The sequence below is a fragment of the Festucalex cinctus genome, chromosome 11, assembly GCF_051991245.1.
Source record: "Festucalex cinctus isolate MCC-2025b chromosome 11, RoL_Fcin_1.0, whole genome shotgun sequence".
Classification (NCBI taxonomy): Eukaryota; Metazoa; Chordata; class Actinopteri; order Syngnathiformes; family Syngnathidae; genus Festucalex; species Festucalex cinctus.
This window is the reverse complement of record NC_135421.1, coordinates 7189892-7214989: the sequence shown is the minus strand read 5'-3', so window position 1 is coordinate 7214989 and position 25098 is coordinate 7189892. Positions and strand designations below refer to the sequence as shown.

General features: G+C 38.6%; 1 protein-coding gene across 1 annotated transcript in view; it reads left to right on the top strand.

The window, feature by feature from the left end:
- man1a2 (mannosidase, alpha, class 1A, member 2) overlaps window positions 1-24849 on the top strand; it is a 95673-nt gene extending 70824 nt beyond the window's left edge. Inside the window, exons 7-14 of the mRNA XM_077537219.1 lie at window positions 7853-7947; window positions 8073-8196; window positions 8702-8795; window positions 11442-11557; window positions 12049-12268; window positions 19493-19665; window positions 22170-22285; window positions 22492-24849. Of these exons, the coding sequence (XP_077393345.1) occupies window positions 7853-7947; window positions 8073-8196; window positions 8702-8795; window positions 11442-11557; window positions 12049-12268; window positions 19493-19665; window positions 22170-22285; window positions 22492-22627 (1074 nt within the window). The 3' untranslated portion in view covers window positions 22628-24849. The remainder of the gene's footprint in view (window positions 1-7852; window positions 7948-8072; window positions 8197-8701; window positions 8796-11441; window positions 11558-12048; window positions 12269-19492; window positions 19666-22169; window positions 22286-22491) is intronic.
- Window positions 24850-25098: the final 249 nt, after the last annotated feature.

The following is a 25098-nucleotide window of genomic DNA, read 5'->3' as shown; positions in this document are numbered from 1 at the left end:
GAAGCTTAGGGGTGACAGAGCGTTCGCGACTGCTGCTCCCAGGTTGTGGAATCAATTACCACTGTATGTTAGACAGGCCACTTCACTCCTGGTTTTTAAATCACGTTTAAAAGCATATTATTTTTCCCTGGTCTTCAGCACATAGTATTACTGATATTTACAAGCAGTAGACTGGCATGAATTTGTTTATATTATTTTATGTGTTTTGTGATTTCTAAGTATGTTTTTATATTTTATCTGGTTTTATTATCTTATTTTATGTGCAGCACTTTGGTTCCATTGTGGATTTTTAAATGTGCTATACAAATAAAGTTGATTGATTGATTGATTGATTGACCTCAGGGCTGCCATTCAAGAAGAGTGCAACAACAGACAATGAGTCGACTTGTGAACAGCATGTGACGTCGTCGTCAAGCTGTAATTGATGCTCAACGGCACATGATTGTTGTTAACTTTTGTTTCAGCGAATTGTTTGAGATGAGGAAATCACCAGTGCATCATTCTACTTTCATGATGTTATCACTGTAGCGTGAACTTTTTACGTTTTCCATAAATTTCACCTAAAAGCCAAATATCCTTCACTTTTTGTGAGTAGTGTATGGGTATATACATTTCTCAGAACTTCGGAAAATCTGATTTTTTTTTTTTTCTCCTTATTTGAACCACATCAAAAAATACAGCATTTTACCGCAATTCATGCCAACTTCCAAAGATTTTATGTTCAAATGAAGTTCAATGACTGTCCCATTGAAAATGGATAGGGAAAAGTTGATATTAAATGTTAAATTGTGCAAATACTGTAAGTAATGTGGAATCAGATGATATATACTCATCAATTTTTTAAGCTAGTTGAAATTTTAACAATGTAAATTGGAAGCATTATGTAGAAGTTGTTAGGCAGCAAAAAAATGTAGAGAATAAAAATACCAATAACATACTGTATGTGGGAACGCTTCATCAATTATTACTGTAATAAGCCTTATTGTCTTGACTAGAATAATAATGCTCACTTTTGATTTTGATTGACTCCTATGTAGGTATCTTTTTCATTCCAAATAATTTGCAATACATTTTCGTCACTAATTTGAGCTATCGCTTTGATCCCCATAACATCCCATAAAGTAGGCAAGTCCGAATGATGTTTATGTCCATTACGAGAGCCATCAGAAGAGTGGGACAAGAGGATTAAGTTGTTAACTCCAACTTTTATCCGTCCATTCATCAATCCATTTTCTATACAGTGTGTCTGTTAGCTGGAGCCTATCCCACTTGAGGGCAAGAGGCGGTATTCACCCTGGACTGGCTTCCAGTCAATCGCATGCCATCTTTTATTACTTTACAATTCTATTTTCCTAGTTTTTTTTGTTTTTAAGTTATCTTATTTATTTACCAATAAGCGAAGCGTAAAAGTATGTAAAACATCCATTGGTCTGTTGAAAATATAGCTAAAATTAAAGCTCAAGCAGCGTTGAATGTTTCTTCCCTCCCTACCATGTAAGAGGAGTTTGTTCAGGCATGATCCCTGTGCATTTCACAACTTTGGGTCCAATTTTCGCGTGTTCTGTCAACATGAAAATTTGTGCCAAATTTTGTTAATCAGATGCACTAGTGCCAAAGGGTAATAATATTTTGTAATACTCCAGTGTAGCGCTACTAAGCAACTTTTGTTTTTTCGCACCATGGCAAACTATTATTATACTGTAAGTGCTGTAACTACTGGTGGGCTGTTGCTAGATTTAGACTGCTGATTTATGGTTTTGCATGTTAACGCTTAGTACCGATGCCTAGAGAGTGCCTTCTTTTGAATTCTTAACAAGGATAATATCAATGCTGAAGTCTTTTTTTTTTTTTTTTTTTTACGCACGTTATGAATTTTACTGTTACATTGTCATCTATTAGATTGTTCAAGGTGTGCCAGAAAAGTTGCTGTAGTGTCATAGAATATATATTTCATACCCAAAATACGTGCAATGATCATTATCTTTGTTCAGTGATGTGCAAAACAAGAGTTTTGGCATGACAACCCATGGCTGCCATGACAACTCGCCTGCTCAAAATGCTCGGAACATTTGACAGTTCCTGGAGAAGAACAATGATGTATTGTAGCAACGTCCCTTCTCACCCTACCTGGCTCCATGTGCCCCCCCGCTCTCTTTCCCAAGCTCAAGGGGGTGATCAGTAAGACATAGTCTAGACGTGGATGACATCAAAGATGGTCATGACAACGGAGCTGCTGAGGATCATGAAAGAATCAATCCAGGAGTCCCATGTGGAGTGGCAGAAAATGCTTGGAAAGTTTGTTTGACTCGAGGGGGATTACATAGAAGGGGAAATATTGTATTTATATTCTATTATACAGTATAGTATAATATATGTTGTGACACCAATTCCTGGAACTTTTCTGACACACCTTGTTGAGAGAGCTAGAGCTCTGTTTTTATTATTGTGAGCAAGAGGCGTATGATCTCTTGAATTGCTGGAACGCATGTTAGTACATTTTGGAAACTTTATATACCACAGTGGGACATGGATGTTGTTTATAAGGCCATCAACTGTTTCAGATTAGAGAAGGAGAACTGCAATTCTAAAGGCATGCTTAATACAGGAGAAATATTCCATTTGGGACAAGCGATCATGCAAACGTGGTCTCACTCTGAATTAGTCAACATATTTGGGAGCTGCTGGCAAATTACGCTCTCGTGGACGCCCTACATTGAGATCTGCCCTTCAAACAAGAAGAAATTCAACTCTCTATTTTCAGTCTTCCTCTTGGGGGGCAAGATGCTTTGCTAACACGCAGTGAAGATTGTATGGAAGGGCCAATGCATATACAGGCAAGGCTTTGTGTACATATTTTTTCACATTGACGAGATCACACACTCTAAGCCCATAATCGAAACATACATGGGGTGCAAGGTAAGTGGCAAACTATAGATGTGCTCCAGTAGAAACGGCATGAACTCTCACTGGAAACAAATGTGACTTATTGCCGACAATGCTGACCAAACTCATGTCGCCGGTTGGACAGGCACAGTAAAGTCTGTATAAGGGCGGCCGGTACCCTGTACTAGAGCACCCCTCACAAGATCCACCAGGGAACACGACACGTTCGAACCCCTTCGCCAAGTCGACAAAGCACATACAGTGGCATGAAAAAGTATCTGAACCTTTTGGAATTTCTCACATTTCTGCCTAAAATCACCATCAAACGTGATCTGATCTTTGTCAAAATCACACAGATGAAACAACAGTGTCTGCTTTAACTAAAACCACCCAAACATTTACAGGTTTTCATATTTTAACAAGGATAGCATGCAAACAATGACAGAAGGGGGGAAGAATAAGTAACTGAACCATCACATTTAATATTTTGTGGCCCCCCTTTGGCAGCAATAACTTCAACCGGACGCTTCCTGTAGCTGCAGATCAGTCTGGCACATCGATCAGGACTGATCTTGGCCCATTCTTCTTTACAAAACTGCTGTAGTTCAGTCAGATTCCTGGGATGTCTGGCATGAATCGCTGTCTTGAGGTCATGCCACAGCATCTCAATGGGGTTCAAGTCTGGACTTTGACTTGGCCACTCCAGAACGTGTATTTTGTTCTTCTGAAACCATTTTGAAGTCGATTTGCTTCTGTTTTGGATCATTGTCTTGCTGCAGCATCCATCCTCTTTTTAGCTTCAACTGTCTGACAGACGGCCTCAGGTTTTCCTGCAAAACATCCTGATAAATTTTTGAATTCATTTTTCCATGAATGATTGCAAGTTGTCCAGGCCCTGAGGAAGCAAAACAGCCCCAAACCATGATGCACCCTCCACCATGCTTCACGGTGGGGATGAGGTGTTGATGTTGGGGAGCTGTTCCATTTTTCCTCCACACATGACGATGTGTGTTCCTCCCAAACAATTCAACTTTGGCTTCATCAGTCCACAAAATATTTTGCCAAAACCTCTGTGGAGTGTCCAAGTGCCTTTTTGCGAACATCAAACGAGCAACAATGTTTTTTTTAGACAGCAGTGGCTTCCTCCGTGGAGTCCTCCCATGAACACCATTCTTGGCCAATGTTTTACATATAGTTGATGCATGCACAGCGATATTGGACTGTGCCAGTGATTTCTGTAAGTCTTTAGCAGACACTCTAGGGTTCATTTTTACCTCTTTGAGTGGTCTGCGCTGAACTCTTGGCGTCATCTTTGGTGGGCGGCCACTCCTTGGGAGAGAAGCAACAGTGCCAAACTCTCTCCATTTGTACACAACTTCGCTGACTGTTGATTGATGAACATCCAGACTTTTAGAGATGGTTTTGTATCCTTTGCCAGTTTTATACAAACCAAGAATTCTTGATAGCAGGTCTTCCGACAGCTCTTTTGAGCGAGTCATGGTGCACATCAGACAATGCTTCTCATCAAGACAATTCTGACCAGGTGTGTGTTTTATAGTGGGCAGGGCAGCTTTAAGTCACTCATCAGTGATTGGGCACACACCTGACTTAAATTGTTTGGTAAAAATTGGTTTCAATTGCTCTTTAAGTATCCTTAGGCAGAGGGTTCAGTTACTTATTCCTCCCCCTTCTGTCATTGTTTGCATGCTATCCTCATTAAATTATGAAAACCTGTAAATGTTTGGGTGGTTTTAGTTAAAGCAGACACTGTTGTTTCATCTGTGTGATTTTGACAAAGATCAGATCACGTTTGATGGTGATTTTATGCAGAAATGTGAGAAATTCCAAAAGGTTCAGATACTTTTTCATACCACTGTATGTCGGCTGACTGGGTGAGCACCCATGCATCTTTGAAGACCTTCCCAATCACAGCCTTCCAGGTCTCACTGTCTTTGCCATGTGAGCCTTGAAGTCCCCCAGCAGAATAAGGAAGTCCCCACCAGGACTGCTTTCCAGCACCCCCCAGGACTTGATGGTTGGACTCTGAACAGCTGTTTGGTGTATACGCAGAACGTCCCCCTGCTACCGGATAAACCCCAATGTACAGGCACAGAGCCGGGAGGTAATATAATAAGTATGCCCACACCTGCTCTGTGCCTCTCACCATGGACAACCGTGGGTCTTCTCCGGGTACTCCGGTCTCCTCCCACATTCCAAAGACATGCATGGCCGGGTAATTGGGCGCTCTGAATTGTCCCTCGGTGTGCTTGTGAGTGTGGATGGTTGTTCGTCTCTGTGTGCCCTGCAATTGGCTAGCAGCCAGTTCAGTACCCCGCCTACTGCCCGAAGCCGGCTGGGATAGGCTCCAGCACCCCCATGACTCTGGTGAGGAGTGAGTGGTTAAGAAAATGATACAAACAAAGAGGACTTCAGATATTTAAAACTTGCCTTAAATATATGTATAAATTATATGCTTAATGATGTTTACAGGAGGAAACTAGTATATATTTTTATTTTTTGTCTAGTTTATATAGTAGTCTGCGCGCACGATGGGAGGAGCTGGATGGCCGCCCTGTCGCTTCAATGGCTTGCAAGGGGAGTGTATGGACTATCCAGTCATATATTAAGATCAGTGCTGTACACTAGCTCTGCTTCCTTCCCTGTGAAGGAAGTGACATTGCACATCCCTAGAGCCAACTTTTTTTTAGTCCTGTATTTGACCGCAAAGAAAAAAACCCTCATGTTTGTCATCACCTGCTTGTAATCTTGCTGCTCTCCAGCTGTTTGCAGTTTACAGATGACATTATCATGTGTAATAAGTGGATTACTGTCCTCTTTTAGGATGCCTTTGTGCTGTGGATTACAGTTCCCCAATGTCTCTAACTGGAACATCCGCGTACCGTTTGGCTGCCACCTCCCAAAAGCGCATTAAAGGGACCATTCCCTTGGTTGTAGAAATCCAACTAACTTTGGCAGTGATATTGTCAGACGGGCCATTTTCTAGCCTCTTCACTTCCTTACTGTACAATTCTAAATCTACTTTCGGGAAGCTCAGCCCATCCACACAAACATCTTAATCCTGTGTGTGAGAGGTGATCAAAAGTCATGGATCCGGTTAAACAACAAGTCAACCAATCAGGGACAAAATTATTTGAAAATGATTCTACTTGTCTGTTTATGAGCCTTTAAACATACTTTGCAGCAAAATGTTTTTGCTTATTCTCAGACGTTGCAACTCTTCTCTTGTGACGGTGAAGATATATATATTTAAAAATTTCTCTTACCCACTATTGTTTGGCATCCTAAAGACATATACACTTTTTACTACAGCACCAATATAACAATTCTTTTGACAGGCTTGAACTTTGAACAATTTCTCCTCTTGTTTGGAATATGCAGCACATGTCCATTTATCCTGCCGTCACATTACATTGTTTCAGTCAGCATAATAGTTCTCGAAAGCATGCTGTCCTCTCCCTCCCTTGGTGGTTTGACCTTGTCTTGCTTGTATTTGTTATTAGTAATGGATTTAAAAACAAAATAAAAAATAAAAAAATAAATAAAAAAATAAAAACAAATAAAAAGAAAAATTTTGGAGGGGGGGAGGGGTGTGTTGACTTTTGGCTCTGTCTCCATGGGGGCCAGCCACATACCAAACAATAATTTCATACCAAAATAGCAACAGTTTATACGTGACTACAAAACAAGACCACTGTAACTATAGTACACCATATCTGTGTGTTTATATTACGTTGTATTATTGTATTGTATTGTATTGTATTCTTCGGAGCTGCCAATTGTTATGGATTGTCTGTATTTTGTCACAGACATCACTAAATGGTAGCTTGTGACGTCTGTAACAGATCATCTGTCAAAACAAAAACTTTGGTCGCATTGTTCAAACAGGTTGAAAAATGGCAAAAATATTTAGTAGATATTTGCAATATGATTGACAACACACTAATTGCAGACACAACATAGTTCCACTGGTCCACTCCAGTGAAGTTGTGCTCAAACATTTCTGTTTGAGCGTACTATTCTGACTTTAGCCGAAAGCTAAAGCTAACAACTAACACCAGTCTTAGCCTTAAGGGATTCATATGAGCGACGAGGAACAAGATTAGCGACACAAACCTGACTCATCGTTGAATAAAAAGCGCCATGACACCTAACACATTTCTGTTGTACTTGTTGTCAGAATACGCCGGCTCATGAAGCGTATTTAATGACGAGTGTTGTCATTTTATTAACTAATCATTTCTTTTTGTTTCTATGCGTCTAGTGTTGTTTGTCTCACAGCCACGCATCTGTAGGTTAACTGATACCACTACATTAGATCAGCTGATATGTCTCTGAAGTTCTAACTAGGGATATTTAGCAGTGCTCTGTTGACATCAATCTGTTTGAATTCTGATGGTACTTCTTTGGCAAGTGTGAGGTAGCTGAATTCCCCAGAGCTTCATGATCAGGGCAATCGCTCTTGTGTTGAACTGTTATGTTTGTGGGGCCTGGAACCCACTTTTGATGTTGATGGTGAAACTCTCCCCATAAAAAAAACAAAAAAAAAAAACAACATTGTGTCCTGCTCTTACTTGCCATTGCATCTTTATACCACAGATGTGGTGTACTGGTGCATTCATATATGTCACAGTTGAAGATAGATGAAGTACAACATTATACCTCAGAAATATTAGTTAAACATGTCTATACAGTTACAAAAGGGTTAATGTTCTATCTATCATGAGACAGGGTCCATTGTTTCCATTTTTAAATTTTGCAAAAATCATTTTGCAGATGTTTATATTCACAAATCTAGAGTATGTAATTTACCACAACTGTAAGATGTTTGAAAATCATATGAATTTCACCTTGAAAAAAACCCCCTCAATTCTGACCTTGGAGGAGACGTGCAAAACTTTGGTTAAAATTCATCTTCATCATGTTTTGATCCACTTCTCATCTCCTTTAGATGTTCAAGTTAAAGGCGGTGCAGCTTGCAGAGAAGCTGCTGCCTGCCTTCAACACCCCCACTGGGATCCCGTGGGCCATGGTCAATCTGAAGAGGTGAGCGATAACGTCAAGTCACCGCAAAGGTGTCGCTCACATTCCCACTCCAAAGCAGGGCGCCGCTTCATTTGACAGGTGTCGTCTTGACAACATGTTAAAAATGGCCGCATTTCTTCCCACAGTGGCGTTGGTCGTAATTGGGGTTGGGCGTCGGCCGGCAGCAGCATTCTGGCGGAGTTTGGAACGCTGCACATGGAGTTTGTTCACCTCACGTACCTGACAGGAAACCCTGTCTACTACCAGAAGGTAACGCTTAATTAAATATGCACAACTTTATTATTGCAACATATCTGTAGGGAACAAGACTGTGTACCTTTCAATAACAACCCAGGCTGAACTGAAATCTGCTCTGCCATATAAAGATGTCACATGCTACTTTCCTATAAGTCATGGCTTTGGTGCAATCTTGTGGCATCTTAGAGCATTATTGAAAGAGCACAAAAACCCTCTAATTTTGCACATTTACAGTGATGTTATCATGTGATGATGAAGTCACTTAACTAGCAGACTCATATCTTACTCTATCTTGACTTTGTTCATGTTAGAAACTCGTTTTTATGACATCTACTTTTGTTGCTAATTCATTTATTTGTTCTTAGTAGCTTAAACATCTTTTTAAAAAATATTGATGAGAAAGTTCTTCCTACATAAAAATTTACACATCTTAAAAGTAATCCAAAATGTCCAAATTCATTTTCAGTCAAGAGAAAAATGCAAGTAAAATTTGTGATGTTATGTATTGCTATTGCAGGTAATGCACATCCGAAAGCTACTAGCCAAAATGGATCGACCAAACGGGCTCTACCCAAATTACCTGAACCCTCGTACTGGTCGCTGGGGCCAACGTGAGTACACTTGATGTATTGTAATATTGACACGTTCTGCTTTGGGTGGGGGTGGATGGTGTCAAAGATGTTAAGACAGCAAAGAGAAGCATTGTCTGTCTGTGATGAGAACAAATGTTAAGAGAGAGGGGAAAAAAAAAGAAAAAAAAAAAAAAGAGTATTCCCACCTTAGTGATCACTTTTTGGCAGTTCAAGCTTTTGTAGAAATTAAAAAAATAATTATTTCACCACCATTACAATTCTTTATATTAGACAGAAAATGTAAGATCCCTTCAAAGCAACCTTGGAAAAGTCAATTAAAGCTTGTACATGAAAATGCACAAAACATGCAAATGCTCTTTTGAACACACACAATGCCTTATTGGTCCTGGTGTGACTGCGTGTGCAGACATTTCATTTGTTCACATTAAATTAACCCATTAAGGCCTAAAGCGCCTGGCAAAACATGTCTAAAACCTATGGGGGACTTTTGAGTCACCCCGAAAACCTGAAGTTTTCCTGGAAATTCAACAAGATTAAAAATAATTTATCTCAGCTCCTGAAGCAGATAGAAATATAATTCCAAAAACATTTCAAAGAACCTGTGGTGTTCACACAAACATATGTTTATTATTATAAACCTTCAATATATAGTAAACCTTATAAACCTTATAAATCTTCAATATATACTAAAAAAAAAAGCACAATATTGGGCTTTTGTACATAACAGCAATGCATATAAACCACCTATGATCTCCAATAACAATATTGAGGCACTTACTTGCTAATGCAAGCACACATTGATCGCTTAACAAGCAAATTAGGTTCCCCTTCATCTGACAATTGGCATAGATTTTAAACATAAAAGGCCAAAACATCCCTAATGAAAATTAATTTGCACAAATAAACTAGCCACCAGAGGGTGCTAGAACTGCACAAATGGAAATCAACCTGACTTTTGTTTAACAGTGTGTTCCTTTTAAATATTGTGAACATGACGACGACGATATTGTGGCAGTGTTAATATCACAATATCACGATATTGCCCTTATCGTTAAATCCCTAGAATCCAGTAGTGATTATTCGCCCATCATTCCGTTACAACGTTACTGACATTTTCAATATCCTTATTGTCTACAAACATATTTCTTAACAACGTGCCACTGTCGACTAGTTACAGTTACTCAAATTCCTCCCGCGCCAATCACGTCATTTATTTCATCACTCCCGCGAATCTGCGTAAGCCATAAATGCTCAAATAAAATTCCAGGACATGCTACAAGGCCCACATCACCCACTCATGTATATTCTAATGCATTTCATCGGCAAAGAGACCAAGAATTGGTCAAAACTAAACCAAATGACTTAGCCGCTCTCCCAGCTTTAAAGAAAGAAGAGCGCTGAAGTGCTCCCGGCAGAAATGAGTCTGCGCGCTCCCAGCCTTAATGGGTTAAAATAGCCTACTTTTGTTTGATGAAATTATGTAGTTTGATTTAACATTTGGGTGTTTAATTCTGCTTATTTTAGGTGCGTGTTTTATACTATACATCAACTGAGACTTGTAGTGTATTGTTGATTTGTCTTCCGGAGTATTTTCAGATGTTGTTGTCCTCTGCGTTCGCCATACTGTTGTTGTGAGGGATCTTCTACCTATCTGTTTGTTACTTATCTCTAATCTAACTATTTAGCAGTATTCGTCGACAAGGTTAAAGATAGTGTGAACAGCACTTAAGTGTATTGGCTGTAGTGCATATCAATAAGATATAAAAGTAGCGAAGTCAAGTCTGCTGATGAGGTCTTAAGTTCATAATAATAATAATAAGAGGAGTTATTATACAACTCTTTCAAAGTAAACAACATAACCACACAATATTGGCTTTTCCATTTGTTTGACTGATAGTGCAGTCACCCCAAACCTCATCAAGTCACTTGTTATGATGGAGTGTCATCTAGTGGTCAAATCACATAAGACATGCATCACTTCACCGCTTCACTGGAGGGGACTTATTTCCTTTTTGTCACGTTTGGTACAAGTTGAAGTGTTAATGTGCTTAAAAAAAAAAAAGAAGTTAATGTTGTAATGTACACCATTAATACCCGTACAAACCAGGCTTTACATAGAAGAATAAGAACAATAATTGTATATTTTTAAAATTTTTATAAACTGTACAGGAAAAGTAAGACATTTTAACATTATTAATGGTCACATGAGTGAGTAAATCACTGTTAATAGCGTAATATTAAAATAATAAATCACTCGTGACATGTGCATTTACAACAAGAGCAACATGTAAGTTTGTTGCATTTTTAACTGGCATGGAAATGTTTTAGGTTTTAGCTGTTTTCACAATTGGTTGATTTAATTCAAAGCACGATAACTGAAAGGCTAGTATGGAAGGGCATCTCTAAATCAAATGGTTTAAACTGCAGGGGTGGCGAGATCCGGTCCTCGAGGGCCGCAGTCCTGCAGGTTTCGGATATTTCCCTTCTTCAACACAGCTGATTCATGATCAGCTCATCAGCAAGCTCTGCAGAAGCCTGATAACGAGCCTGTTAATTGGAATCAGCTGCACTACGAGTAGGGAAATCTATAAAACCTGCAGGACTCCGGCCCTCGAGGACCGCAGTTTGCCACCCCTGGTTTAAAGTATTCCTTGATGTCCACAGATCACACCTCTGTTGGCGGGCTGGGGGACAGCTTTTACGAATACCTGCTGAAGGCATGGCTCATGTCGGACAAAACGGACACGGAAGCACGCAAGACATACGACGACGCCATTGAGGTACGATTCACATGCTCTCATGTTTGTATGTCCGTAAAGTTGCTCTCACCTTTAATCTGTTACTGTTAGTATCGCTATGGAGGTTGTTAAAAGTAGCTACAGTGCATCCAGAAGTATTCACAGGCTTTCACTTTTTTTTCCACATTTTGTTACATTACAGCCTCATCCCAAAATAAACAACTAAGGCATCACGTGTACACACAGTAATAAGTATTCTTGACAGCCTTTGTTTACTTTGCTGACGCACCTTTGGAAGTTATTACAGCCTCAAGTCTTTTTGAATATGACGCGACAGGTTTGGCACACCTGCTGTATCTTTGAGAAGTTCACCCATTCCTCTGATTTGTGCTTTCTTCCAAACATGGCACATGGGATTCACACCATCTTTCTCTCATCAGCATTTTCTGAGTCTGAAAAAAAGTAAAAAATATGAGGAACATTTCTCAGCATGATATACAAAACTATAAATTCAAAATGTATGCCCCCTGCAGGCAATCGAGCGGCACCTGATCCGCAAGTCCAACGGTGGCCTTACGTTTATTGGTGAGTGGAAGAACGGCCACCTGGAGAGGAAGATGGGCCACCTGGCGTGCTTTGCCGGCGGCATGTTCGCTCTGGGCGCAGACGGCTCGCCCGACGACAAGGCGGGCCACTGGCTGCAACTGGGCGCAGAGATTGCGCACACATGCCACGAGTCGTACGATAGGACAGGTAAGCGATGCCACTTCAGCAGTGGTTATTAAAAACATTTTACACCAAGTATAACCGAAAAAAATAATTAGCTCTCAGAGTGCATCGTAACCAACACTAAAGTGTACAGTTTAATGTCACTGTGCTTTAATAAAGAAAATTAAAATCAATTTATTTTCTCGAGGTATCGCATCGGGACTCGGGTGTACAAAAATGTAATTGGGACGTCCCAAATTTTATTCTTACATAATACATATGAGAAAATGCCTTCCTCAAACCTCATGATTAAGGTTTGGTTACTACTCCAATGGGTAGTCTCACTATTTATGACATCTACACAATTTGTCATCCTCACCTCCAGCTGCCTCTTGATTAATTTAGTTTTTCATTCTTTTCTTTTTTAAAAAAAATAGAATTTAGAAGGAAAAAACCTTAACGTTGTGGGGAATAAATGGCGGGGAAACCCCAAAACCAATACCTTTTTGTCATGTTTTCAGTTCAGGTCATTGGTCATCACTCACATTTTGCCACCCACAAGAAACCTACCACTTATTGTAAACAAACATTCTGAAAAGGTCTGTTTGTCACAAAAACAGTCATTTGTCGACATGTTGGAAACGTTTGACTCGACTTCCAATCTGCAAAAATTGAGCTGAGGTAGCCTCACCTCACTCGCACGAGTCTACAAAAGAACCAAAAAAAAGGTTTCAAAGCTTATTTGCTATGAGAAAAAAAATACATTGCTACTGACAATAATAATAATAATAATGATAGTAACTAATTTCTAATAAATGGAGTGCACTTATCGCTTTTTAATGTAATTGTCAGTTGCTTTTTCTATAAGTGATGGGGCAAACAATTCTAAATCCAAAATTAGTAAAATAAATAAATGCATAAATACTTCCAACTTGATCCTGAAGAAGTCCTCTCCGAAACAAGAGGATTCAGTAGCAACAAATTTGGTTAAAAGAGAAAGAGAGCTCGAGACTGGGAAGAATAGTTTGAATGGTATTGAAGGGTATATAAATGAAGTCTGTCTATACTTGGTGTTAGTTTAATGATTTTTTTTTTTTTAGATTTTTTTTTTATTTATTTATTTTTTTTTAAGGTGCATTGTGGAGTGAATGGTGTTACCATTCCTTCTTAAAAATCAATGTTCTGCAGACAAAATAATTGATACTCACTTATTTATGGTCAGCCTGTGGAGATTGTTGAAAATTAGGAATATCTGGGGATTATTCTTGGTGACAAGCTAAAGTTTGATGCCCACATTGACCCCGTGCTAAGGCCCACCAGCCTTATTATATTTTTATCGGAAGCTCGGGAAATTTAACATTGACTCTCTTTTTATGGAAATGTTTTATTCTTGTTTATTAAGTCTGTCTTAACATTTGCTTTTATCTGTTGGTTTGGATTTCTTGAAAAAACAAAATGTGTTTGCAAAACTTGTAAAGATATGCAGTAAGATCTCTCTCTTTATCTCAACTCAACTTTATTTATAAAGCACTTTAAGAACAGGCATTGCTGTATACAAAGTGCTGTACATAAACGTAAATATCAATAAGAATGTTATATGAACGGAACATTAAGCCTTAATATTTTATTTTAATGCTGTTCAAACATGAAACAGATTACAACCTCTATAAGACTGAAATTTCAGATAAATAAATAATACATTTTCATATAAATCTTACACTCTACAAGCTTACTGATTAGTATTTTCTAAATTTGAATGAAAAAAAATCGCAACAATCGACTTATAATTCATATCGGGATTAATCGGTATCGAATCGAATCGAATCGTGACATGTGAATCGTGATACGAATCGAATCGTCAGGTACTAGGCAATTCACACCCCTAGTAGGGGTGCAAGAGCTCGGCGAGATAAGGTGAGGCAAGACCATTGAGAGATTTAAAAACAAATAGAAGAATCTTAAAATGGATTCTAAATTTCATGGGCAGCCAGTGAAGAGAGGCCAGGATAGGGGTTATGTGTTCCCTCTTCCGGGCACCAGTAAGGAGAGGAGCAGCAACATTTTGGACAAGTTGGAGACGCTGCAGGGCGGACTGGCTGATCCCAAAATAAATTGCATTACAGTAATCCAGCCGAGATGTAACAAAGGCATGGATTACCATTTCTAAGTGGTGCTGATATAGGAGATTTTTTTTTTTTTACCTTAGCCAGCTGTCTAAGATGAAAAAAGCTGGATTTGACAACAGTGGCAATATGCCGGTCCAGTTTAAAGTCACTGTCAAGAGTATCAAGCAAGATTAGTCAAAAAGGCCTGATCTATTATAGCAGACAGCAGTCACCCTCGGTCTGACGAATATGAACTGTTGCTCTATTACTTTTTCTTTTTTTTTTATAATATGTCTTGTGCATGTGTCAGCATGTGTGTGCATTGTTGTTTGTCTCATGTTGACTGCTGGCTGTAAAAGGAATTGCCCCTCAGAGATAATAAAGTTTACCTTGACCTTGGAGTTTAAAATGTTAAATGTGGAGCTTTTTCTACATCATGCATGCTCCACCAAGGCCCAGATGAGTATAAAGAGGCCCTGACTTTTTAACTGCGACTGCACCTGTTAGATTGTATCTTCCCTAACACTCCACAGTTTCTTGGGGGAGGGGAGGCATGGAGTGGTAGAGGATTGATGTCATGCTCATCGCCATGGACATGTAGTTTAATGTACGACACAATTGGGATGGAAACTGAAAAAGCACAACACAAACTTTAGCTCAGACTCCAATAAAACTGGGGGGGGGGGGGGAAATGAAGAGTTTACTTGAGTGAATGTCCTCGCATGTGCACCATGCACAAACTTGATACAGAGGCTGCTGTTAAGCTTTAGGCCAAATTTGGCAGACGTGAGTACAAAATGACAAACTCCACAATGCAACATAAAATTAACAACTTTCATAACCACAGTAGTTTTGTTTTAAAATTGGCTGTTATATGGGCAACTAAAATTACCTTATTTTTTAAAGATACAAGTCACTCCGGAGTATGTCACATTTTTTAGGGAACTTTATTTTACATTAACTCATTCACTCCCAGCCATTTTCAAAGAAGCCATCTCCTTCACTCCCGGCTGTTTTACTGGATTTTGACTGATTTTGCAAGGCCCACAGAATATTGTGTTCTATTGCTATAAAAACATGGACCCTACCAAAAGAAAGATTAGTGTCTCTTCTTTCATCAGGAAAAAAAAGTATGTTTCTATCTGTTTCTGTTTTGCAGCAATTAGCATTAGAATATAGCTAAGTTTCATCTATATTCACAAACCTTTTTAGAATTGTGAGTAATTGAGCCTTTTTTCCAACATGGGCCTGGTCGATCTCTTATACTCTGCTGCCCCCTACTGGCTGTTTTGTAATATATACAATTTCTTCAACCGTTCTTTGCAGTTGAAAGGCTGCATCAAAGCCTTCTGTATGCTCAAGCATAAAAAAAAAAAAAAACAATATGTCTTTGGGACACATAAAACATTTCAAATAGAACGTATTTATACGTTTTTGGGGGCAAATGAGTTAACCAAAACAAGGACAGTAGAGCTCAGACTTGCAAATCCCTGTTCACTCAAGCCTAATTTATGCCTCCACGTTTGCTCTCGCGTTGATGATCTACGGCGTTCATGAATTTTAAGTGTCGCGTCGCTCGTGGCCGGCTGCGGTGCACACGTCGGCAATCCTTGAACGCCATAGATGGCGGGGCGTAGCTCGCTTCTGATTGGCCCGTTCGATGGCGTTTTTTCTTTTTTTTTTCTCTCTCTCTCCCCGCCCCCCGCCCAGATAGTTTCCGTGAAGGCAACTGGTGCCGCAAATCGACTTCCTGCTCGGAGACCACGGCTGTGCATGTGGATATGTGCCTGGGACGAGAGGCGGAAAACAACAACTTAAAAAAAAAAATAAAACTGTGTTCGCTAAGCGCATGGCTGTTGTGTTTTGGCGAGTTTACGGCCGACACCGGTGCAAATTGGCAATAATTAATTGCCACGGTGATGAACTTACTCTCCCCCTGGCTTTGTTTCGTGTTTCTGAATTAAATTGAACTTCCTGAATCCGTCATAAAATGCAGAGGAATCGCCACTCTGTGGCGTCCCAGCCATAGCGACAGCGGGACTTGGTGTGAAACTCCAGCAGATACAGATGTGTATTGCGCACAAGTCGGAAGGCAAACGCACGAGCGGAGCTCCGACGTGACGCCTCCACGCGAGCCTCTCGCAGAAGCATACTGAGGCCATTATCGTGCCCGCGTTCGTAAATATGCTACCAGCTCATATTGTTTCACTCCGATCATTTAGAGCGTTGTTCAAATGGTCGGTCGGTTATTCAGTGCCCCAAAAAATATGCTGCTGATTGGTTTATAACATGAGATACATTAAGATGGCAATGGAGCATGCTTAGTATGCAAGTATGCACAGTTTCACACACATACTTTGAGCGGTGTTAGTGTGTCAGCGTGAATTTACGAATGCACCCGTGATGAAGGCAGCGAACGGGTTCTGTTTCTAACTAAGGAAAGGTTTTTCTTTTTAGTTTAAAATGTCTTACAATAACTCGAATCCCCTGTCGGATTGTGGCCAAAGATAGAATCCTGGTCATTTATCGCGCCTTTTGGTGCTGTAAATCCTTCATGTGGCATAAGGGAACGCTCCATGCTAAACTACGTCACGTTTGTTGCCATGACTACTCTTCTGCTTCCATTTAATATTATCCTTTCTTACTTTTGAAGCATTAATGCTACCTTGTTTAGCATTCTATATATATATTTAAAAAAAAAAGTAGCAACTGGTGGTCATGCATGACTACTTCAATTTCTTCAACTGCCTTTTGAGTTTGTGTGAATTACCACCAATGGAAAGAAGGGGCCAGTAATGGACAGAAAGTCAACAAGATCAAGGAATGGGATTTTGGGTGAGCTGTAATTTGTGCAAGTAGCACCCGAGTTGTTGTTTTTTTTTTTTCTATGACACATTGTGATTGCTTAAGTCATATTTGCATCTCTTTTTCTTTTTCTTTTTTTTATGTGATAATGTAAAAGAATACATTTTTGGACCCTCTAAAGTCAAACAGTTTTGAAACCGCTGTCTTTCCCATAAGAAATAATATGTTTAAATGAAATAATCAAACTTATGAGCTGATAAAGTTTTACATGACAGTTTGACATTATTTACTGTCATACTGGACTAAAAATCTGGACTTAAATCTTTTTAAAATTTCGATACATTTAATAATTTAACACCAATTACACATACTTGATACTTTAGCAATGTTGGGCATTGCAAATGAAAATCGGTTCTTAACTCATTTGCTCCCAAAAACGTATAAATACGTTCTATTTTAAATATTTTAAGTGTCCCAAAGATGTATTATTACGTTTTATGCTAGAGCATACAGAAGGCTTTGATGCAGTCTCTCAACTGCACAGAACGGTTAAAAAAAAAAAAAAAAAAAGTGGTTATTACACAAGCGGCCGGCAGGTGGGAGCAGAGTAAAGATCAACCAGGGCCATCTTGAAAAAACGCTCAAATACTCACAACTGACCTTTCGCATAAGCTCCGCCCCCCTTAGTTACTGTTGCTAGTCCGTCAAGCTTGGTGACTCCGCCAGCACAAGCCGTGACGGGAAGACTTACACCGGCGTGTATTAGTGATTTCTTTTGGAGCAATATCAGTGCAATATCCTCCAGATCGAGGCAAAAAGGTTTACAATATGCAGTGGAGGGTTATAGTCATAATATTAAATTAGCCAGCGAAGGGGAAACATACAGGACGCACGCTAAATCTGAGAACCCCATGACCTATACTTCAGATGCAACCAGCACAGCATTATGGACCAGTCGTGCTCTTGTACTGCCGGGTAAGTTTTCTTACTTATATTAGTCTAGTATTGTTAAAATATGAGGATTACTGTTAGGTCAGCAAGTTAGCTAAACCTCGGTGTTTATAGCTAGCTAAACATTAGTGGGGGGGGGGGGTTTGTCTTTGAAAGCATCAGATCAGTCATTGTTATTCTTTGTCCATCATAAAAAAAATATTTATGTCACCCTAGCCATGGATTTAATTAAGGTTAACAGCCTTCGAGCTGTTTCCTTGTCTGGTTCAACACTTGTACAGCAAGCACAAGGTTGGGATACTCCGGAGACGGGTGTCCGTTCACAAAATGCTGCATGAAAAATGAAAACAAGATAAGCTCGGGCCACTTATTAGGACACTAAGTTTTCCAAAATTGACGAAGCTTTGTGTTAACGTTAGCTCGCAACATTTAGACAAATGCAAAAGCTAACAGAAGACATTAAACTAACATTAACCACTGACTGAACAAGCTTAACTTAGATGTCAATGACATTCTAGTAATATATATTATTCATTAATAGTAACTACAATAACTTTGATATCGTTTTGTTATTGCTTCGAAAGCAAACTACACTACAGCTAGCTAGTTAGCCCGATAGAGTTAGCATAGTCTTACCTTAGCACAGTCCGATTTACATACTCCGTAGGCACACCGCTTCATCATTTTGGAGGTCCGGAGCTTGTTAATGGTTGTCACTCTTCTTCCGTAAAGTTTTATGGTGGTTAGCAGTCTCGTAAGCCATCAAATAAAATCAATCAGACTATGGACGTCATCGGGAGCTGAGTAAAGCGTGACTGACTGTGTGCTCAATGCTCGTTTGGGGGGCGGAGTTTGCGAAAGGTCAATTCTAATTATTTGTGAATAATGATGAAACTTAGCTATATTCTAATGCTAATTGCTGCAAAACGGGAACAGAAATTTTCCTGATGAAAGAAGAGACTTTAATCTTTCCTTTGGTAGGTTCCATGTTTTTAGAGCAATAGGACACAATATTCTGTGGGCATTACAAAATCAGTCAAAATCCAGGAAACAGCCGAGAGTGAAAATGTGAAAATGGCTGTCAGTGAATGAGTTAATTGCCTTACCTGGATAAATAACCATTAAGTTTAAAAAAAAATAACTGTACAGTAGTACTTGTACTACTAGTACTTCTATAGTCACTTCGTTTCCAGTAGCTCTCAAAAGTACTTGCCCCTGAACTCACTTCAGCAAGTTCTGCTAAAAGTACCCTGAAACAAACGACCATATAGTCCAAAGATGAAGTTTAAACAGCTGTTTTGGACTGACTTTTAAAGCAAGAATTTTTCACTTCCAAAATTTTCTCGCTCCATTTCTAAAAGTGAGAAACATTGTTCAAATGAGACAATGATCATCTGTTCCCCTGCAGTGGTGAAGCTTGGCCCCGAGGCCTTCAAGTTCGACAGTGGCCTGGAGGCGGTGGCTGTGCGGCAGAACGAGAAGTACTACATCCTGCGGCCCGAGGTCATTGAAACCTACTGGTACATGTGGCGGTTCACCCACGACCCCAAGTACCGCCAGTGGGGCTGGGAAGCAGCACAGGTAACCCTCAAACTCATGTGGCAGGATGGTGATAGTTGTGCCTGTTATGTAAACGTGACAAAAGGAATAGAAAAGAATATGAAGCCTGTGAATTAAATAAACATCCGATTCGATTAGTTATTTGAAGGAAAAACACTCCTGAAATCGATGCTAACTTCCCGTTAGCATTTGCTAACTTCCTGTTCGCGCTAGACTTGCGATGTTTTAAAAACAAAGCATGTTTTGTATTAAAATATACAGTGGATGTAATTCTTAACGCTGTGTATTTAGTATTACAGTTAACTCCAACTGCGGTATTATTAAACAGCTTAAAGGACACTTCGGGACAACAGAATAACATACGTTACACACTTGCTAGTTGCTAATGCTACGCAAGCAAAATGATGCATTCAGGATACTTTCACAGTGTCGGAAACTTTGGCTTTCTTTGATAACGTTTTAAGGGGAAAATAATCGGCCGATTGTTTTGGCCGATGTTTGAAGGCCAATAATCGGCCAATTATAATCGGCGGCTGATTAATCGGTCGAGCACTATTTGGCACATTAATTTACGGGGGGTGGGGGGGCTGCATTGAAAGTATCGATTCATGGTTTTATGAATCGATATTGGGGCTATGAAAAGGAATATCGATTCGATATCGATATATCGATATTTTAGACCCAGCCCTACAGATGAATAACCTCCATAAAAGCAAGCTAGTTTCATTTTCCTCGTAAAAATACATGCAATTTTGGATTGGAAAAAATGGGCCATCCTGGCCCCATAGTCACATAAGTTGTTGGATCCCTCTACACATTATTGTAAAACAATATACGTATATACATTCAGGGGTTTTCCTGGCTCAAATTGAGGCCAAGGTGGTATCTCCCTATGATGTGCGACTACCGATACCAGGTATCAGTATCGGGGGCCAATACCAGTCTTATTTTAAGGTATCGGTTAGGGCTGCTCGATTATGGAAAAAAATAATATGATGATTTTGGCAATAATTGAAATAATGATTATTCAACCGATTATTATTATTATTTTTGGTACAAAACAAGAAAATGTTTAAAGGGATACTTGACTCATTGAGCCATTTTCAGCAAGTAGAAAAATCTTTTTTTTTTTTTTTTTTTTTTTTTTTTTTTAAAGGTATTAATTGTACATGAAAAATAATTATTTTATCACAGTAATTCGGGACAAAATATTAACTTTTTATTGCTGAAAATGACTCATTGAGTCAAGTATCCTGTTAAACATTTAAAAATATTAACACTTAAAAAAAATAGAAACACTATAATTATGTAAGTTCATTTTGGACCAAACAATATATAATAATATACATTTATAATATATATTTATTTATATATGTTGGCAAAAACCTGTTGGAGTGCAGCATGTCCACTGTGCAGTAGAATGATCATTTATTTTTTTGGTACAAAATAAAACTATTTTTAAATGTAAAAAATGATTAATTTTAATAATTTAAGACAAATAAAATTCTTTGAAACACTATAATTATGCAAGTTCCCTTTGTAGGGAAAAAAAATAATTAAATTATTTTAAAATTTTAAAAAGGTGCAAATGTAAAAATTTAAAGAACTCAAAAATTAGCATTAATCTTTTTTTTTATGATTATACAGATTTTGTAATTGTGGAGTGTAATAATTGAAATTGTAATTGAATTTCGATTAATTGCACAACCCTAGTATTGGTACTCGTAGCAGTGACAGATACGATTATAGGCTGCCCTCCTGCAACCATTTTACGAACAGGGAATAGAAATTAGAAATTAAATTGAATGCAAAGCTGCCATTATTATTTTTTGCCATTTTTTAACTATAATCATTAAAAATTCATCCACTGGTACATATTAAATTGTAAATATAGTTCAGCGTTGTTGTAAAACACTATTATGTTTATTGTATATAATGTGTTGGAGCTGGAGCGCGCCACCTATTCCTCGCAACCTGGAAATGGGCGTGTGCAACGTTTGCTCCATGATCTTTCTTCTTCAGTACATTAAAGTTTAACAAAAAAAATAAAAAATAAAAAAAAAATATATATATATATATATATATATATATGTGGTTTCTTCTTCGGTTGTTGCTTCAGGTCTTTCCAGTGCACTTCTGTTGATATAGCACCTCATAATGGTGCAACACTGCAACTGCAGTTAAAAAGCGTTCCTGCTGAGCTCAATCAACACACCTGGAGCGCTATGTTTAGCATATCAGTGGCTCAGGCTGGAGATGGTGAGCAAATTAGGTGGAGGTGGCCGCCTCTGAATTTTGTACACAGGAAAAACCCTGTACTATACATGTTCTTTATTGGCAGCAGTCAGGCAAATCTCCCTTGCACTTTATATTTGTTTGTTTTGTTATTCTTGTTTGACTTATCTTTATTGCATGACTTATTTTTGTTCCATGTGTAGCACTTTGTATAAGTTAACTTGAGTTTGTACTACAAAATGTATATTTTGGAACCAGTAAGGGAGCAAATGTCTCCTCTACTACTACAGGCCATTGACAAGTACTGCAGGGTGAGTGGCGGCTTCTCGGGTGTGAAGGACGTCTACTCTTCGAACCCGACCTACGACGACGTGCAGCAGAGCTTCTTTCTGGCCGAGACGCTCAAGTAAGCTCGTCGACTGTTGAGTGCATGCCAGAGCAACAGGTGGCGCTGTATTGTCATTTGTCAGAAGCCATTTCCTGAAAAGGGAAAAAAAACAACAACTACACATGATGAAAACAAACTGCATTGTTTACAAACTTTTATTGTTGGCATTTGGCATTGCATCACTCTTAATTCATGTGCCCCCTCCCCAACCTCATGTCTGCTAGGTATCTTTACCTGCTGTTCTCCGGCGATGACCTCATGCCATTGGAAAGTTGGGTCTTCAACACCGAGGCCCATCCGCTTCCTGTTCTCCACCTGGGCAACATCACCCTGCCGGGCAGCGAACCGGCGCAGCATTGAAGGGCCCAAACAAAAGACCCCCCCTCAGCAACAAACACTGGACAGACTTTGATCAGGTTCTTCGGACGTGGACCATATCGGAGCTGAAGACTCCCTGAAAACTCTGCTGCTCCAGAGCGGACCATTTAGTTTTTGTTCAAATGTTTGGTGTTTGTTTGACCAAACTCTTTATCTTTCTCTCTTTCATGGGGACGCACCATTTAAATTGAAACTATTGTTTTCATGCCACAATCTTCTTGGCAGCCATCTTCTTTTTTTTTTGGGCAGGTGAGAATCCTTCAGAGTGGACAACAGACGTGCTTCATCATTGTTCCAACTAAATATATCCCTGCCTCCAAACAAAAAAAAACAAAAAAAAACTGCTGCTACGCTATGATTGGATGCTGCTTTTTTGACACTCCCACTCTTATTTTTTTTTAAATCTTATCCTTTTTTCATCTGTTGTTTCATCTTGTGCAAAACTGATGTTCAGGATGAGCGGAATCAGTCGCACAATCTTCTGACTCTTTGGCCGCTGCCTTCATTCATCGTTAAATATTTTTCCGTCACCTCCTGCCTTTTTTTTTTTAATCCATCAACTTTATGCCATCATCAGCGTTCTGAAATGAAGTTAATCTAATTTGCAGTCCTGTGGTCTGATTTTCCATCTTTTCCTCAATGTTACGTTCAATCGATTAAGTTGGCTTGTTCACAAGTTTATATCCAAAGGTCCTGACTTGCTCTCACGGCATTAATTTCTTTTGCTCCAAGAAAATTGATTGTGGTAAAAAAAAAAAAAACCTTATTAATAATGAACCAAAAAAAATCTGCTGTAAACGCTGACAGCTAAAGCGAGTCACATTTCACAATCGTCTAATTTGCACAATCAGTGATGGCTGAAACTACACTTGGACACACAAAGGATAGTAGCAAAATAAACAATTTCCTGATGAGATGAAGTATTTGATTTGGAGTTTATCATCTATTTTGGTAATTAATTAACTGAAAATTATCACAGTACTCTAATTTTTCAATTTCATTTTTCAGGAAATTGTTGTATTCTTTCTTCAGTGACGTGGAAGGTGTTTGGGCAAAAACATTCTCAAAGAATTTGAAGATCGATCAGGACAAAAATAGGACTGGATTTGTCTAGTGTACATGATTTAAAAATCTTCCAAATTTCAGCCTCCCGACAGTAAATATTTTCTGATTTCTTTATTGCCTCAATTTGTGTTGAATTAAAAATAAAACTTGCAACCATTTGTTTTTACTTTGGAAAACAATGATAAACATTTTTGCTTATTTTCCTACATGGTATGGACCAAACCGGTAACTATTTGTGCATTTTCTGTAGTCAATTTGAAACAATGTCCTATTGAATATAATGATGTAAGTTAAAACATGCTTCATTTTTATCTGATTCATCAATGAATTGACAAAATAATCTACCACTTCATCAGTTATTAAAATTGCTAGTTTCAGCCCTAATTGAGTTACAACAATGATGCAGTCTTGAATTGCACTTAACCACGTGACTTTTTTTTTTTTTAAGTTTGTTTAATTGCTTAATTAAAGCCTTATCGTCTAATGTGATGCAGTTGTGCCATTATGCTCTCTTAATTTAAGACATTGTGAATCTTTTTTTTTTCCCTAAAAAGTTTGCAACTGTGAAGTGAAAGGTTGACGCAGGACTGAAATGAAGTTGTATTACAATGAAAATGCGAATGGGAGATGCTGAATGTGTGAATGTGAGATTACACATTGTCGCTTTTAAGTGAAAATCCCCAGATGTTTTGTGGTTTTTCTTTTTAATCCCAAAAAAAATTTGACAAAATGACCTTTCCTCAGGTTTCACATGAAGAGAAAAGAAACACAAAATTCTGTGATATTTTCTGTTTGAGAGCCATGCTTTATTGGAATCCTTTTGTGCAAATGTAAATGAGAGTTTTTGTTTGTTAAATTATTGTTATTTAAAATGGAGGAAAAAAAAAAATCCGCTCTTTGTCGATTTGGGGGAAGTGCACCATTTTGGGCCAGATAATATGCATACATGTTTTTCATATGTCACTTTCCTCAGTCGGTCATCATAACTTTCACAATCTCATCCACCATGTGGCCGAAGCGAGCCAGCCAATGAGTGACTGTGTTCTCTCTTTGTATTTTTACTGAACTACCAAGAAAAAGTATATGTAAATATGTTTAAAAGCCCGACACAAATTCAATAAAGTTGTTGCTACAAGTGAGGAGGAACCCTAGTTGTTTTGACATTGTGAATGTTGATTTTGAAAAATCTGGGATGTTTGCGTTTAAAATTGTCTTGCAATGACAAATTACTGATCTAAATTAGGGGGGATGCAAATGCTGTAGAATGAATTATTGACTACTGAATAAATCTTTATAGCGATTCTTCTTTTTGTAACAAAAGTAAATATGTTCAAACAAGTACTATTAATGTTTTCACGGTCAATCATTTTCTTTTTGGACATGAAGAG